Raw genomic sequence first — 18,427 nt, forward strand, 5'->3', positions numbered from 1 at the left:
AGCCAATGTAACATCTCTGCAATTATCTCCTCTCCCTTCTGCTCCATATACTCCTCCCTCGCTGTGTTCCATGCCTTGTAATTATGCAGACACCTACCCTTGATTAGTCTCTAAATTTTTGTCCTCCAAATGCCCTTTGCTCTAAATCCTTTCTTAAAACCCACTTCTACAAGGAACCTTTACTCGTACTTGTTTCCCCGTGTTCTCTCACATGTGAACTATTGTCCTATGTCTTGTCTTCGTTAAAGCCCAAAGTGTCTACAATCTAAGGCCCTAATTCTGGGGGTGGGGAAAAAAACCAAGCAGAGTAACTTTGTGCATGGGGTAGTCCCATTGATATCAAAATTACACATGGGCTTAAGACTGAGAATCAAAGCCTAATATTGTAGTCCTGAAAACTGTATATCGCTTCAATAGGGCTACTCACGGTAGTGAATGCGATATCTAGTAGCAAGTGTTGGCATGATTGTTTAGATTATAATGCAAACCTCCCTTATCCAGAAGGGTTTACACAGTGATGCATTTGTTTATGCTGTTATATAACTGGTCATCTCAATCAACCTCATTGGGTCAGACTTGCAATGTAAAATAGTATAGATCATACAGTAACAAAATATATTGTGTATGTTCAGAGCTTAATGATTTATCATATATGAAGACCGAAGAGAAATAAAACTATATTGAGTTCCTCACAATTATTAAAGTTAGCACAGTTGTGGCGTCAGAGGGTCCTTGAGCCATATATGTGTAAATTTGCATATACAAACAATTTGATTTCTAACAATCCCAGCAACAGAAAGTTTTCTAGTAAGAAACTGCAGAGGCGCCCAATTGCCTTTGAAACGGTCCTCTGTTTGTACATTTTGTGGTGTTGGCGATTTATGAAAAGAAACTAAATGTATATTTAAATTCCTTCAAGGACCTTTCTGCTAATTTAATATTTAATTAATGGATTGATTGACAAGCTGCAAACATACAGGAAACAGCACAGAGGGCTATAACCTTCTCTCATAAAACCTAGGAAATGTAATATAAAATATTACATCAGCTACTGGCATTTGTAATTTTGCCGGCCAGTTAATTTACAATTGCCAGAGTTGCAGAATCTTTTGTAATCCAGACATTGTTTATTTTCATAGTGAGCCATTAAAGGACTATGTGCTTTTCAAAAAAAGAAAAAGGTAACAAAAGCAAAATGAAGCTTATAGGTCAAAAGCACTTAAAGTTAAACAAAGCAACAGAGGCAAGAAAAAAAAATGTATCTAGAAGATAAGAAATTCTACCTTTTTTCCTTCATCTCATAGTATGGGAGATGCACTCTTGGGTTGGGCACGAGTTGGTTTATAGTAAAAACTGTAAACAGCAGGGGAAAGTATTTAGTGGTCAAAGCAGGAAACCAAAAGTCACAATGCCTGGATTCTGATCCCAGATCTGTCACTGACTTGCTTTGTGACCTTGAGTAAAAACTATTAACCTTCTGGTGCCTCGGTTTCCCCTTCTGGCTATAATAATAGCCAACTTAAAGTTGTTGTGAGGTTCAGTTATAAATAAGGTGTTTTGAGAGCTTCTGATATAGGGGACTATAAAAGTGAAAGACATTATTATGTTCTCTAGAAATGATGTAGTCAAGAGGAAACTGTCAAGCACTGTGTAGTGGAGAGCACCAGTTTCTCGGGTTACGTCTCTAGGTCAGTGGTTCTCAACCAGATGTCTGGGTCCCACTGGGGGGCTGCGAGCAGGTTTCAGGGGGCCACCAAAATAAACCAGAGAGTAGGACAAGTGTTAGACTCGCTGAAGCCTGCGCCCCACTGCCCTGGGCTGAAGCCGAAGCTCGAATAACTTAGCTTTGTGGGCCCTGTGGCGTAGGGCCCCAGGCAATTTCTCTTCTTGCTACCCCCTAATGCCAGCCCTGGCTTTTAATCTACTGGATATGCAGAGAAAGAGTTATTGGGGCACAGGTGGGCCCTGGAGTTTATAGCACGCTGGGGGGCAGGGGGTGTCTCAGAAAGAAAAGAGGTTGAGAGACCGTGCTCTGGGTCATTCAGAAACTATCAGGGATTTAGCTGCATCCCCTGGGATTTGATGTTATACATGTTGAAATGATCTATCAAGGATAAAAAAATGGAAGGCTTCTCTCATATAGATATTTAACTATTTCACTGTGAAATGAAACTACTAACTGCCTGCTCAACAATCGAGACCTGCATTAATGAGGTGACCTGATCAGAAGCTCCCTCAGAAATAAATAAATAAATAAAAAGATGGCGTGGCATTGGTCTGAGGAGAAATACTATTGGTAATCTTCATGGAGACTTGGATCCCAGAGTGCAAATGAGTTTTTACCTAAATTAAATTGTGCATAAACCACAACAGGTCAACAGTTCAGGATAATTTCATTGGCTGACCAGTAGCGTCACTGCTGTCATTGCTGCTTGCTTGGTTTTCTCTTTTGTTCCTTAGCAGTTCTTCTAACAATGATAGTTCAGATTAATGCGAACAATATTTTACTGTATAACCATTTTACTCTTGATTGATCTTATTTACCAGCACTCTGGCCCAGATCCTCAGCCATGGCTGAGGAGGAACTGACAGCTCAGAAAAATGGGATGTATAGGGGCCTTTGTGTTCGTGCAATCATAAACTGCCTATCTGATGGGCTACTCTTCAGTTGTAGATTAGAGCAGTCTGAAGGCTGCTGTTTATTCTGGCTAGCAATGGCGCCAAACAACGGATATGAAAGCCTTTGATCAGTAGGTGTAGGACTCAGCTACCCTCTGACAACAGCAGGGAAGTCCTTAGTTAGCCACTACGTGAGCTTCATGCCACCAGATTACTGCCCTTTCACTTCATTAATCTTCCCAGGGCCAGATACGCTGGCTTTATGCCCAGATTCCACCAGCAGTCTAGTGTGGTCTGGAGTGGCACAACACACCACATCACACCCCAAAAGCAGAGCCTTGTGACTTTCTCTTTATAAAATGCTAAATTTTTAATCTGTGCCATTATTTAGTAAAGTGAACACATAGTCCTGACAGAGCCGCACTAATAACTAGAGCTCGTCAATTATTTTCCCCCACAAAACATTTTTTTGACTATTTCTTTCCCCATTTTTACAGGAAATTTCAAAACAACAATCCTACTAGAAATTTTCGTTTATTTTGGTTTTCAGGTTTTAGATTTTTGAATCTTCCCATCACCCCTCACCACCTCCTCCTCTGCTGACTCTCTGCCCCACTGGAAGAAGTTGGGGGAAATGCTTTTTTTTTTTTTTTTATAAATACTTTTCCGTCTGGGAAAAGTTGTAGAAAAAAGTTTGAGAAAGTAGATTAAAAACACTTCTACTTTTTTCAACTGGAAATGTGTAGAAAGTTTGAGAAGAGAGAGAAGTAACTTTCTCCCACCCCCACATGTGTCCAGGTGAAAAAGGTAAAAAATGTGGGAAGGTTCTTTTACTCTCTTTTTCACACTTTTTTCCAGTAGAGGATGAAGTAAAAAATAAGAATGTGGTGCTGGTGGGGCAAATTGAAACTCAAAAACAAAACAAAGAACAAACCAAAATATGTGATTTGAAACCAACAACAATTTTAATTTTGTTTCAAATTAAAATTGACAATGAAAATGACTGGTTCAAAATATTGTGTCAAAGTTCAGTCAAACAACATTTTACACACATGACAAGCTCACTTTTTGGGAGTGTGGCAGGCCTGGCACCACAGCATCCTTTTGTGGCAGGGGTGGGATGTGGTGTCAGCACCTCGCCACTCAAGTTCCCATGCCAGTCTCTCGGTGGACAGCCAGTCACAGCCTAACAGCAAGGTAGTGCAGCCTATCGGCCAGAGTCCATGTACCTTGCCTCAAGTACCCAGGGGTGTGGCCCAATAGCCAGAATCCACATAAATCACTCCCTGCATGGGAGCAGTGCAGCCTAACAGCCAGTCTATAGAACCTTCCTCGCCAGCAGGGTAGTGTGGCCTAGCAGCCAGAGTCCATACAACTCACTCCCCCACATGGGAGCAGTGCAGTCTAATGGCTAGAGTCCATGCAAACCCCCTCACAAGCAGGGTAGTGCAGCCTGGCAGCTAGAGTCCTTACAATCCCTTCACAGTTCAGGGGTGAGGTGGTAGGGGGACCCAGGCCCACCCTCTCCACCAGGCCCTGACCCAGGGCCCTGATAGTGGTAAGCTTCCCTTGCCCCCCACTCAGCAGGGATCCACCCACAACACACCAAGTACTTATACAGCTCTAACACCATTTGCCTCCAAAGTTCCCCTGGGTCACTTCCTACCATAAATGCCAGGTTCTCTGCTGCAGAAGGAGGTCCTCCAGTCTATCCTCCTACTGTGACATCCTCCATCAGGGAGAGTGCTGGCTTCCACATCCTGGCATATAGACTCTCTTTTCTCAGGAGCTAGCAGCATGCCTCTTTCCCCTCCAGTAGTCAGCCCAGACTGAGCTGTTCTGCAGGCTTTTATACCTGTTCTCCAGTTGGAGCATGCCCAGCAGAGCTTCCGCAGCGTGGCTTCCTCTGCTAAGAAAGAAGGGTTAACCCCTGCAGTACCAGTGCGAGGCCACTCTGCCCGTTATAGGGAGGATAATTTTTTTTGGCCAAATGTCCACCAGCTCTACTAATGCTGGATGAATGATCCAAAGCTCTTCCACAGAGGTAATCAGAAGGATTAAAACAAAAACAAAAAACCAAACCCACACACTCAAATGTCAAAATCTGAGAGGGGCAGAGAATACAGTTTGGGGGGCTAATTTCTGCTTTAAATATTTTTTAAATGCCACAATCATATGCACACTACAACTACACAGCTGAAAGAGAACAATTGCTTGTGAGATCTGGACACTCGTTCGTTTTTTTTGTTAGATTTTGGTCTAACATGTTAATCCCAGGTCTTTACTGTCATTAAATCTACATTGCATCAGTTTAAGAATATTGCCAAAATGTCTTCAGCTTGTCTTGTTGACTTACAATTGCTTGTGATCATCTGATGCTGATCTGTGTAGTCTAATTCCCACAATAATGCCTGAATGTGCTCCATAGGTGGTGGTTACTGGAGTCAATTAGCATCTGATTTGGAACTCCTTGTCCCATTCAGAAAATTAATTCTGCTGCTCTTTCAGTCCAAATGGAATATTAATTGTTTTCTTTCTGATTGTATAGTTTAGTAGACTGTTGAATTATTGACCATTTATAATGTTGGCACTTTCCAGATTGTCAGACAAATGCCTTCTAGGGATGTCTCTGTGTGTATTTATATATCATCCGAAAGGTTAAACTATGGAACTTTTTTTTATTGCCTAGAGATAATTTGGCATAATAAATCACTAGGGCCAAAATCTTCAAATCTGGATGCTAAAGGAAAGGTCTGATGTTTCAAAAATGCTGATTATGAATGATTTTCCATTGAAGTCACTGGAAACTCAGCATTTCAGAAAAGTCAGGCCACTTATGGATACAAAGTGAACTTGCACTACACTGATGAGTACCCTTCTATAAATAAATACATTTGTTCCTATAAATATGAAAAATAAATCATAGAATTGTGCTGACTTCACTAGGGTCAGTATATGTGCAGTCAGTGAAATATTAGAAATATGTATCCCAAATGTATTTCAACCTAGGGTGACCAGACAGCAAGCGTGAAAAATCCAGACAGGAGGTGGGAGGTAATAGGCACCTATATAAGACAAAGCCCCAAATATCGGGACTGTCCCTATAAAATCAGGACATCTGGTCACCCTATTTCAACCACATTACAGGAATTTTAAGGCAGAGGAAATTCGCACAATATTTTCTAGTTCTTAGATCTGGTTGACACACATCTTTTGTACTAATTTACCTATTTGGGTTAGAAGTGTGGTTTTATTTTGTTTTAGTCTTTAACCAAAATAGTTACACAGGTGCAACCCCTATCATGGATGCAGGCATTCCATTACAAAGGTGCCATATGGGAATAAGCTATACTGGTATAAACACCTTTATACTGGCATAACTACCGCCACATTTGAGGGGGTTGTACCACTTTAAATATACTTGTATAGTTAATATCTTTTGTGTGTAAACAAGCCTTTATTCCTTTCTACCTTAAGTCCTCTTCAAACTTGCACAAATATGTAAGAAGTATTGTATATCGTACTCTACAAGTAAGAGAACGATAAGAATGTCCATTCAGAACATATTTGACAGAGAAAACATGAACTCGGAAGTGTTTCAACTGCATTTGAGATGGAATCAATGGATTTGTGTATGACTCATATTTCTCACTTCTCCTTTTAGCCTTCTCTATTTTTAGCATTACCTTTGTCAGAAACCAATAAAGGGGCAGCCGTGGTGTAATAGATTGAAGCGTGAGATTTGGAGAGACCTGAGTTCCTTTCCTCGTTGTACAACTCACTGTTCTTTGACCTTGGGCAATTCACTTAACCTCTGTCTGACTCTATTTCATCATGTGTAAAGTTAAGCTGAGAATGTTTACCTCACTTTGTAAAGTATTTTGAGATCTACTGATAAAAATGCTATATGGGCCTGATCAAAAGCCTTTCAAGTCTGCAGGACTGATTTCAGTGGGATTTGGATCAGGCCTTAAAAGAGCAAGATATTAATATTTTAAGTGGTTTACTAACATATTGTTATCCAGACACTTTCTTTTGGTGGTCTGTGTGAAATGCATTTGTGGAATTAGTCCAGTCCTTTTTGTAGACCCGGCCATAGTATAATTGAAACATACCTCATTGGTAGTTATTGGCACCCTTGTCAGTAGTGACACTACACAGGTCAGGGACTGAATTGTTCATTGGACTGAACTAAGATTTCACCTGTAGATGTGGTTCCTGCAGATCAGGGATAAGACAGGTCGATGGTGACAGTGCAGGGAACTATACACTTCCTACTGTGGTCAATGGGTAGGGCCCTACCAATTTCACGGCTGTGAAAAATGCACCAGGCACCATGAAATAAGCCCTTCAACGTCAAATCCTGAAATCCCATGTCCCTTTATTCCTAGGAGTGCCCCAGCAAAAGGGGGTCCGTAGCTCCGGCTGGGCTCCGGAAGGACAGGAATTGTTCATCTCCTGCACAACTGCTTCGGGTGGGGGATGGGGGAACCAGACCCACCCCTGGGTGCCTCCCCCTGCTGCAGGATGCTCTGGGACTGCGCAGCTGGAGGAGGCTTGTGGAGTTGGATCCAATCTTCCCTGTGCTTCTGGGAGCGCCTCAGCAAAGGGGGTTCCTAGCTGCTAGGATGGGCAGGGCTGGGGCAGGACAGGACTTGCTCTTTCCCTGCAGGGCTGCTTTTGGGTATCTCTTCTGCTGCAGATAGCTCCGCAACCCCTCCTTCCCACTGTCCAGCTCTGAAGGCAGCACAGGAGTGAGGGTGGCAATACCATGACCACCCTTCAACAGGTTTGTAACCCGCCCCAAGCCCCTTTTGGGTCGGGATCCCCACAGTTACAACACTGTGAAATTTCAGGTTTAAACATCTGAAAACGAGAAATTGACCAATTTTCAAATCCTCTGGCCGTGAAATTGCCCATAATGGACCGTGAATTTGGAAGGGCCCTATCTATGGGTAAGAGGTATACCAATCCACACCTTTCATCAGTGAGAAATTCACTTAAAACATAACACTTACAAACCTTACTAGCTCATCTTCTAAGCAGCTAGCTATTATAAGCGAAGTCCTGCAGAGCTCCCATAGTACTCTGCTTCTATTCCTCAAGCAAAACTCCAAATAGATACAAGTAAGTGAACAAAAGTATTCAAAATAGTTCTATATAAAACAAAGTACCCTATCCTGCAGTGTTTGCATAATACATGTTTGCACTCCTTAAACACCGTCACGCCCACCAGTTGTAACATCTTCCTTTATTTAATGGGCACAATCTCACATCATCTCACCCATTCCTCTATATTATTACCAGCTATCTACATCTTAAATGTATAGTGAGGAAATTTATAAAATGTAGGTGATCAGTAAGATATCTATATATCAGACCATTTTAAGGATTATGCAAATCTTTACAGCTCAGGAGGAATCAACCTGTAAACCTAGATTGAATGTAAGTCCTGGATACAACTTCTGCTTACACTTTTAGCAGTTGTGGAAAGACTGGTTCTACAGTATTTTCTGTCCTCAAAATAATGACAATAGTTATGATGAATTTAACAATCTCAGTGGCTTGCAGTCCACCTGACAGTCCTTTATTTTCACTGACACCATTTTTCCACCGGATTAGAGTATGTCGTAGCTGCCCACCATGTATGTTCAAAAATATTTGATTGCTGGGTTTTTGCATACAAATTTTATAAAGGAATAGTTATACAAGTATATGAGTACAGACATCAAATTTGATTATATGCAGAACCTAATCTCAATATCACATCATCCCCCCTGAAAAGAGTATTGAAAGAATATTCCAATTCATATTCTGAATGGTATGTTTCTATGCAATCATCTTGCAGAATACTTATTCCAACCAAGAGCTCAGAATATTGAACTGAATAAAAATGTATACATTAAGTTGCTTATTTAAATGTCCAGCTTTGATGTTTGCAGAAAAATTTAAGCAGCAGGCAATGTAACCTGAGCTTTGTTTTATGGATAAGAGAAGCTAATGTAAGTTACAAACAGTAAAGATTACAAATGTGTATAATATGCTGCCAATGTGAAAAAAATGCAGATTTCAGTTATTAGTTTGCACAGCTGTATTTGCATAAAAATATACTAAACTCTCTCTGACATTCCATGCGTGAACCAGATAAAGCATCATTAACCATATTAATGCTAAAAAAGTACTTAAAGGAAATCTCAAACTGAAAATTTTGCCTTTGTAAAAAAAAAAAATTCTACACTTCCTCAAAGGTGTTTTTAGTTTATCTGTTTCTTAAAAGTAAAAATAAAACCAGGACTTTTTATTATGGAGAAATACACGGGGGCCTATAAAGGGCCCAGTGGTGGAAGTCCAACTCTTGTCAGTGAATATTACTCTTGCAGGGAGTCCTATTGACTTTACCAGTATGACAGTTTTGCACAACTCTAGCACTTTTAGTTATGAAATGCTGAGCATTTTGTTTTACACAAATATGCCCTTAAATATATTGATGACATGGCAGGAATGGGTCCATTTGAGCTGGCAATCTTCCAGATGCAACAATCCCCATGGGATGTTAACAGTCTTGAACATGAGGAAGATGCTCCATACTTTGTGAACTATTTTGACACGAGGAGCTTCTCCATATGATTCCTCTTTACCCCAAAATTATTCACAGTCTCCTCAGAATGTTAAATGCCACAGTAGAGGTTGTTTGGGCTTTTATTTGAAGGTGTGATAAAGTGTCACTCCCCTTTGGCCCTCAGAATCCTTTTGGGCTGGCAGCTCCAGATCCCAGTTTCTCTGCTGGGAGAAACCCCCTGCTGTATAAATGGAGCAGGGATAGTTGAGGCCTTCCTTTATCATTTAGAAAGCCACCTGCTGCTCCCCAAAGGCCTCCTAGGGATTGTTTTCAAATTTCAATTTGGATCCTACTGTAGACAAATCTTAGGGGTTCTGTGACAGGGTGCTGGGCAAAGGGTTGCTGATTAATCTTTTTCATGCCAGCTCCCATTTAGGGGAATAAATTAGAGCTGGCTGGAGAGAACCTGGCCCTAATTGGGGAAGCAGAGACAGCTGTCGCCTAATTAGCCTGGGGCTGTATAAAAGCCTCAGGGAAAGGCAGTGAAGGGGGAGCAGAAAGAAAGGCAGGGAGCAGAAGCAGAAGCAGTTCCTTGCCCAACTCTGCCTGCAGCTGGTGAAGGGCCAACTGTACATGGTGAAAGGGTGGTGGGACCAAGCCTGTAAATAAACTGCATCTGTGGTTACTAACCCCAGGGTCTCAGAGTGACTTTGTGGACCTTGCAGAGACAGGAGCTAAGGGGGCCTTGTTGTGCACTGCTACAGGTTCTGTGGCAGTGATGGGTGAGAGTTACTCTTTCCAGTTTGTCTGGCCTGAGAGAAAGGAGCTGTGCTTTTGAATCACCTACCTAGTCAAGTCAGGCAGAAGCCTGTAAAGGAGGAGGTCATGTGGTTAAGCTACAGAGTGGGAGGCATAGCCTAATAAGGTGGCTTGCCCCCTGAGTGGGGGAGCCTGGGGCTAAGCCAACCTGGTTACAAAATGAGCCCTACCTACAGGGAATCAGGCAATTCCCCATAAAGAGCAGAAGGTGGTAGCAGTAATGGGAACAAGAACTAGGCTTAAGTGGTGATAAAGCCCAGCTGGGGAAAGGTTTGGAAAGATGGCTGATAGAAAGCTCAGAGTGTAAGGAAAGAGAGTTAGAGGATAACTTAAAAGGCAGGGTAGGAAGTGGTCCAGGGAAAACTGTTGTGTATGTAACGGAGGAGTCCTAGCTGTTCAGTACAGTGCCCTGGAGTAGATGATGGGATTGGGTTCTCATATTGGCCCCAATGAAGGGGCATAGAAGCCCACCACAAGTTTTACAGTATTTAGAAAGGTTTCAGAGTAGCAGCCGTGTTAGTCTGTATCCGCAAAAAGAACAGGAGTACTTGTGGCACCTTAGAGACTAACAAATTTATTAGAGCATAAGCTGTTTGGATCTGTATTCACCAGGAGTTGGTGAAAGGAGGGTGGGAGGAAGGAGGGGGGATGGTTAATTTCTCCTTGTTTTAAGATCCAAGGGGGTTTGGATCTGTGTTCACCAGGGAATTGGTGAAAGGTTTCTCAAGGCTTCCCAGGGAGGAAATTCTTGTGATGGTGGCAGCGGACCAAAGCTAAGCTGGTAGATAAGCTTAGAAGTTTTTATGCAGGCCCCTACATTTGTACCCTAAGGTTCAAAGTGGGGATTCAGCCTTGAAGTGGGTTGTAGCCCACGAAAGTATTTAGAAAGGGGACTACACGCTGAGCCAAAGACAGTTTGGGGATGAGCCCCAGAGAGGAAGAAGGATTTTTGAAGACATTTGGAGGACTTTCAGTTTGAACAGTTATAATCCCAGAAGGGGTGGACTCAAGATGGTGTCCAGCCAGAGGGCCAAATCACTGAAAGAGGAACCATTGGAGCAGAGTGACCAGCTGCTATGTCACACCTGGCCATGAGGGGGTGCCTAGGGGTGAGTGAACTTGTGAACTATTTGTGGTGCCTTCCTAATGTATGTGCCATTGACATTTAATAGCTTCATGTTGCAGTTTCCTAAATCTGTAAGGAATGCCTCACAAGGTTGTTGAAACTAAATTCATTTAATGTTTGTAAAGTGCTTTCAGATATTCAGAAGCTTGGATGGATGGTGTTAGGAGTGTAAAGACATTTTTATGATTAAATTCTATTAAGTAATAGACTACAGGAAAATGCATTTTCCTAAAATATTCCAGAGACTTATCCCTATTTCATGTTACTTCCCTTAGGCCTTCCAAAGAAATGTAGCACACACACACGTTCATATATTAAAGACCCTGCAAAGATATCATTAGGCCTATTGTGATAATGATCCTTATACCAGGTAGAAAACAGTGAATTCTTTAACTGTGAAGATGCTGATACTAGTTGTTGTTAATGAAATATTGAGTAGGAACTGGCTTATTTTGAAATACAGCCAGTTCTCAACCTGTTATAGTATTGATATATGAAAAGAGTTTTGAGTTTCTCTATTCACATTTGAGAAATACTCTCCCTGATATTGTTGAGCTTCAAGAATCTTATAGAAAAGTAGTGCTTAATGGAACTGTATGAGCACTGCTTTGCAGCACTGGCTGTTCAGAGCTGGGACTAAGAGTTTGCATGGTGCCCATCTAAACCCAAGAGTCCTATGACTGAGATCAGAACTCCAAGAAGACTGAAAGGCAGGCAGGTAATGTGACTATTCAGAGGTATCGTGCTGGAAGAATTGCAGATAGTTCATAACCTCTCTTTCATCTATGGTATTCCCACTTGTGTGAATCCAGCAAGTAATGCAACCCTCAAGAGGGTGGTTAAGGTTTCTGTGGTTTAAAAAAAGGATTGCAGAATGGAAATTTTCAAATCAGATTTAGATGCCAAGTCAAGAGATAACAGAGCTGTGTTGATGTGTGAGGAGAACTCCAAGTAGCAGCCATCCAGATAGGCTATCTTCATAGTATCAGAGGGGTAGCCGTGTTAGTCTGAATCTGTAAAAAGCAACAGAGGGTCCTGTGGCACCTTTAAGACTATACTTCTGTTAGTCTTAAAGGTGCCACAGGACCCTCTGTTGCTATCTTCATAGTGTTTCCATTTTAGATATTAGTACTGCCTTAGCCCTAAAGCCCTCAGGTATTGTCACCCTAGCTAAAGCAGAGCAGGACGCAGTGCATAATCACAAGCATTGAGTGGAAATGACATTCCCTTTACACTAATGCCCAAAGACTATAAAAGGCCTTAGTTCTAGCCAAATAAAAACTAAAAAGACCTCTTGATATTGAAGGTCTGGAGGAATCTAGTTTCTGCAATGGTGAAAAGTCTAAGTACTTAAAATTCCTTAAAACTATCCAAGTACTAGTAAAATTAACACAGGGAAGTCTGGTTTAGAAAAAACAAATCAAGGCATTGCTTTCAAGAAGGTTCCTTAAGCTCTGTGATACCAGAGAGAGAGATCCTGCAAGTGGGAGACTATGCACAGGGCACCTTGAAGAACAAGTTCTTCTTGCCTGTTGGTTACTACACCATTAGTTGCTAGGATGTTTGTAGCATGGAAAAGGCCTTTGGGGTCACCTAGACCATCTCCTACTCTGTGAAGGATTGAAAAATTAGGAGTTCAACTATGTTGCCATGGATATTGCGCTCTCTCTGTAAGAGACTTAATTTTCCAACACACAAGTAAACGTTTTCTTGATGTTTTATATTTTCATGACTTCTGATAGAAATGATGACCTCCAGGTCGGGCATTTCTTGGCAATTAATGACTAGCTGCTTTCACCTCCGACCCTCAACTCATCCAGATGGTCATTAACAGCCAGGAAGTGCCCTCTGCACTGGGCATTATTGCTTAATCATTCCCTTTTAATGCTACAGAGTATACCAGCTGCCTCCAGGACATAAATATCTCCTGTGCGGATGGATCAAGAGTGTTGGTTTTTTTTAAACTTTCATTAATTTGAATGGATATTCTGTCAAAATTACTGCCAAGATGCAAGCACAGACCTTCAACTGCCAAAGGATTTAATTTAAAAGCTGAATGATGGGTATTACCCTAAACCTCACTTAAGGTTAGATCACTCTTTTTCAGGAGGTGTTGGTTGCTGAGTCTCCCTGCAGCAGTGCACTGCCTCCTCTGGTGGGAAGGATCTGGGGATAGTGGATTTTGAAGACCTAAATCTCAGGGATTTACCTATCTAATCTAGGTCTTTTATATAGCACCCATTACCATGGTATCTGAAGTGCCTTGAAAACATAAGTGTACACACAGAGATACGTCTCTTTTCTCTGGTCCATGGGGACTGGATTTCAGGGCTTTTGTATTTTTTTTAATCTGGTATTATGGTGACCACCTATCCAGCTATTGTGTGATCAAAAATGCCCCAAACTATTTAAGTGTTTGAAGTGTGAATAGCTCTCAGGAAACCTTACTTCCGCTCCCTTGAGCTAACAATGTGTGTGACCTTTACAGGAGGAGGATTCATTTACATGTGGAATTAAGCAGGTTTTATTGTTACATTCCTAGATTTAAAAAGAGATGCTGTGATGATTTAGTTGGGAATTGATCCTGCTTTGAGCAGGGGGTTGGACTAGATGACCTCCTGAGGTCCCTTCCAACCCTGATATTCTGATTCTATATGTGCCAAAAGGCAGGATAACTTAAGACCAGAATGATTTAGCAATCATACCTTTAATAATAAAAGTTAACCAGCACATCAGTGAATTGTATGTGTGTGCATGCACACACAACTTGGGATTGTCTAGTTCTTGTGTATAATTTATTTCTGAGTTCTTCTAAATGTGAAATGTCATTAAAATATGGTGATAGCTAAAGTATGTTCAGCCATACTGTTGGTGTAGAGAAAAATATAACACTTTTTTTTAAATCTAGGATGTAATATTTGGTCTCTTTTATGCTCTTCTCTCTGGAATTGCAGAATTAGCTTTCAATATGGAAGGCAAGACCCAGGCTACACATTTTATAGACAGTCACACTGTTTGCAAAATTGTGGGTATACTTGCTGTTTAAGGTTCATTCAGTGTTTGAAAGTTTGATTGCATGAAATACAATGCTTGGAATATAAGTAAATTACAAAATTTACAAGAAGGCAACACAAAAATATAGCACTCCAAAACACATTTTAAATTTGTAATGTACCCTGGGCAATCCAGGGTCTCCAGCTATCATTTTGAAGGCCTTAAAAGGGTATTCCAGGTCTATTGGTTATCAATGATAAGTCAGGTTTCTCTTGGATGCTGAAGGTAAATGTGGATTTCCTCACCAAGTGACAAGAGATCAATATAGCCTCCCTCGATGTGTGGTTTAGCACTGAACATGGAGGTCACCTTACTGGTGAGCCTGATTTTACTGCTTTGTTGGCAAAAAGAGATTTGGGTGCTAGGGTTACTACTGTTTGCTTAGTACTACCGACTTTTTATTGTGAATCCTTAAGTGAAACACATGGTATGCACATCAGAACTGCAGACTTTATCTTTGGCTTTAATGCTTCAACAGAATTAACAGCAGTAAAATACAGGTGAACTGTTATTTCCTGGAACTCTCTTTATACAAGTTCCGGAAGGGCTGGGACTTGACTTTGTGGTTTCCTTACTCTTGGAGTAAGACTTTTTGATCTGTGGGTTCATATTTTAACAATGCAACAATGTTTTTCACAGATAATTATTTACAACTTTAGAATGGGTAAGACAAGGGATGAGTTTGTAGGAAGTTGAAAATCTCAATTATAGTGAGAAACCAGTTGTTCCCTTCTAAGAGTTTAGAAACCATGCCCTGTTAAGGGCAATGCAACATCTGTAAGCTTTATGCTGAGATTTTATCCTTCTAAAATAGCAGTGGCCAAACTCTGATCTCTAGGGAGATTTATACCCAGTATGAAACTGGTGCACAGAGGCACAATAAAAGGAGGACTGATGCACTTCTGGATTGTCTCTAAGTGGTTCCCCTGTTCAGCTAATTCTTCACTTTACCTAATGCAGATTGTTGATAGGCTTTTAAGGCCATTATGATGATCTACCATAGTTTAGATAATCCATAGATGATCTTCTGCATAACACAGACAATAGCATTTCACCCAATAATTCCTGCATCAAGCCCAATAACAATCTTCCTTCTAGGAGGAACAGAAATACAAAGTGTCCATTTCCTTTAGGAAAATAATTATTTAGTATTATAATTTCTTCTACTGGTATAATGTATATGGTTGGGACCAGGTGGGGGTGTAAACATGCAGCCCATCATCTTGATTCTGTCACTTGGAATGCCCCTCTGTCTACAGAGGATTGTGGAGCAGCCTCTCCAAAGGGTTTGAAACCATTTCTACTGCCAACCAGAGGATTTCTCTTGGACATATTTGTGCAGCTGGTGCCATAATTGGACCTTGTAAAATGTTGCAGTTTATAGTCTCTTTAAAATGTTTCTAAGACCAATGGACTCTAAAAATTGCTCTAATGCTAGTGGAAATTTGAGGAGTTATCCTTTTTACCTTTCTATTTTCATCGTTTCTTTTAGTTTTCCTACCTAAGGACAAATTGTCCAGGCCTTCCTGACATCTGAGTAATTTTATTCCCAATACTCAACCCTATTATCCCCTTTCCCATATCTCCAATTTGTCGTCTTTCCTCCTGTTATCTGCTACCTCTCCATTTTCCTCCTCTTTTCTTTTGCTGTCCAGCAGTACTCGATATTTCAAATAGATTTCAGGTGCAATGGAAATACAATCCCAATAAGGTTCAGTGTACCGAATCCTTCACTAGCCACTGAACTGTGTGGGACAAATTTGTCCTTGGTGTACCTCTAATGGAGCCAGTGGAATAACACCAGGCATCAATTTGTCCTGTTGTTTCTTTCTGCAGCTCTTCCTACTTCTATTGTAACGAGATACAATCACTATAGCAGCTGTTATTGTTTGATCAGCAACACAATCTTTGTTGAGATTTCATTTCCCTTGCAGCCCAAATGCTAGATTGTATTTCTCATCTATGCCTTTTAGCAGACTTTATTTGACATTAAATTACACACCAACCTGGTGATGCTCCACTGCTTGTTAATATAAATTAGTGGCATTTGAAATCCCAAACCTTAAATGGAGGATACGGAAGACTTTGTCCACGTTCAAGTAATAAATCTCCCATTAGCATATGGGAAGTTTACAGCTGTTAGCTACATGCATTTTATTTTTATATCCATTTGATATGTCTTCATTGTACGTTTAGTTTATTCCTGGTTGTTTTATGTACTTTATAGAGATATGGACAAAATTTCTACCATGGTTGGCTTTGTTTGTTTTGGTACTTCATATTTGTGTTGCATTTTGTAAGACTAAAACCTAGTGCTCCTTGTTTTTAGGATTCATGTGCTGTATGTTAAACTTCTCAAGTTATTCCTATTCACAAATGACTCTCAGAACTGAATATAATCCCCTGGAAATAATTCTTGCTCTGCTTAAATAATAAAATACAAATAAATTAATGGAGATATCCTAGCTCCTAGAACTGAAAGGGACCTTGAAAGGTCATTGAGTCCAGCCCCCTGCCTTCACTAGCAGGACCAAGTACTGATTTTGCCCCAGATCCCTAAGTGGCCCCCTCAGGGATTGAACTCTCAACCCTGGGTTTAGCAGGCCAATACTCAAACCACTGAGCTTCTAAGACACAGGGGAGTACCACCTAGAGAGCACGCAAGTGAACGCATGCACCTGGCATAAACTCCAAAACATTCACAGTTCACTTTGAATAAGTATCCAGAAGCTCAGATCTTTTCCAAACCTATGGTAGACTCCAGTGAGTTTCTCAGCCCTTTGATCCCATACAATCCCTCTGCATCTTGCTGTTCTCTTTGGAGGATGAGACCCAGTAATCCTACTGTATTTTCTGTGAGTAGCTCATTTCACCTTTGATAAGGAGTCAGCGGGGGCCATGGGTTTTTCTACCCATAACCAATGGGCAATGCTGTAGGATAGGAAGTTGTCTCCATCTTGTAGGAACTTGAGAACCAAATTTTTTTAAAAAAGGACTTTTCTTTTAGTAAATACAACAGTGTCAATAGGTTTGCCCTGTGATTATGATTATGGCAGGATATGTTCTACCTATCTGGCTTCTAGGAATTTATCTCCACTATTTGTTACTATGGGCAGGGGGGCCACTGCTCCTAGTTCCTGCCCGGGGCACAGTTGTATCATCTTGGTCCAGGCAGCAGGATGATTTTGAGCTGTAGTCAGCCGAGCCCTACTCTGCCAGGAGAGGGGAAGAGAAGACCCTCTCCCACTAGCCCCCTTCTCTGGGCCAGGTGACTCCCCAAAGTGGAGATAAATAGCAGAAGCAAATTCCTTAAGCTAGGTCACAGATCTTAGGTGTAAAGGCTTGATGTTCAAACAGACTTGACTGTTCCTGATTCCAGCTGAAGATAGGGAATTAAGTACGCTCAGCTCTGAGAAAAACAGACCTTAAATGTAAACTCAGTTTTTCCAGTGAGTCCAAATTAAGGCCCTGCTCAAGGGTTGTGCTGGATTGTTCTTACTCCTGGGGAGCATCCACTGCCTTTGGGGGGAATCCTTTCCAGGGGCCTAAATAAGCCCTAAGCTGGAGTGTACTATAAATCGTTCATAACGGAGTCTCAGCCGAGACCAGCTGCAGGAGGTCACGTGTTTATGGGACCCTCTTCTGGGGGGGCGAGAGCCAAGCTTTGGAGCCCCCCGCGCTCTTGTGCAGGTCCGCGGGCTAGGGTGCGATTCCAGGCTGCCGTGCGATGGGCCAGCCCGCACTAGGGCGTGTGGCTGCTGCGCTGCAGTGTGGACGGGGGTTGCATGCCCCGCTGTCCCCGCAGGAGGTGGGAGCGGGGGCCATGCGCGGAGCCAGGCGAGCCGCGGAGCGGCTACGGGGGAGGCTGGAGCGCACGGGCTTGGCTCGCGCCCCGCTCCGCAGCCCTTCGCAGGGAGCGAGCGCCGCGCGCCAGCCGGGCTTGCCTCCGCTCGGCGTTGGATTGCTCCGGTCTGCCTGGAGCCCGGACCCGCTCGCTCTGCCCCAGCGGCGGGGCGGCCAGGCGCGCTCAGCCGAGCGCCGAGGCGCGCTTTCAGGAACAATAACAGTGCAGGCGGCGAGGGGCCCGGAGCCGCCGCCGCCCCCCGCCCTCCCTCCCCCGCGCCATGTACGCCTTTGTGCGGTTCCTGGAGGACAACGTCTGCTATGCGCTGCCCGTCTCGTGCGTGCGGGACTTCAGCCCCACGTCCCGCCTCGACTTCGACAACCAGAAGGTGTACACGGTCTACCGC

General features: G+C 42.3%; 2 protein-coding genes across 2 annotated transcripts in view; both read left to right on the forward strand.

The window, feature by feature from the left end:
* LOC112118973 (cytosolic carboxypeptidase 6) overlaps window positions 1-18,427 on the forward strand; it is a 1,367,858-nt gene that overhangs the window by 811,074 nt on the left and 538,357 nt on the right. The window lies entirely within an intron of this gene.
* Window positions 18,192-18,427, forward strand: part of LOC113406561 (BEN domain-containing protein 5-like) — a 44,763-nt gene continuing 44,527 nt past the window's right edge. Inside the window, exon 1 of the mRNA XM_026651873.2 lies at window positions 18,192-18,425. Within this exon, the coding sequence (XP_026507658.1) occupies window positions 18,302-18,425 (124 nt within the window). The 5' untranslated portion in view covers window positions 18,192-18,301. The remainder of the gene's footprint in view (window positions 18,426-18,427) is intronic.

This window comes from Terrapene carolina, unplaced genomic scaffold, assembly GCF_002925995.2.
Source record: "Terrapene carolina triunguis isolate 2854851 unplaced genomic scaffold, T_m_triunguis-2.0 Scaffold104, whole genome shotgun sequence".
Taxonomy (NCBI): Eukaryota; Metazoa; Chordata; order Testudines; family Emydidae; genus Terrapene; species Terrapene triunguis.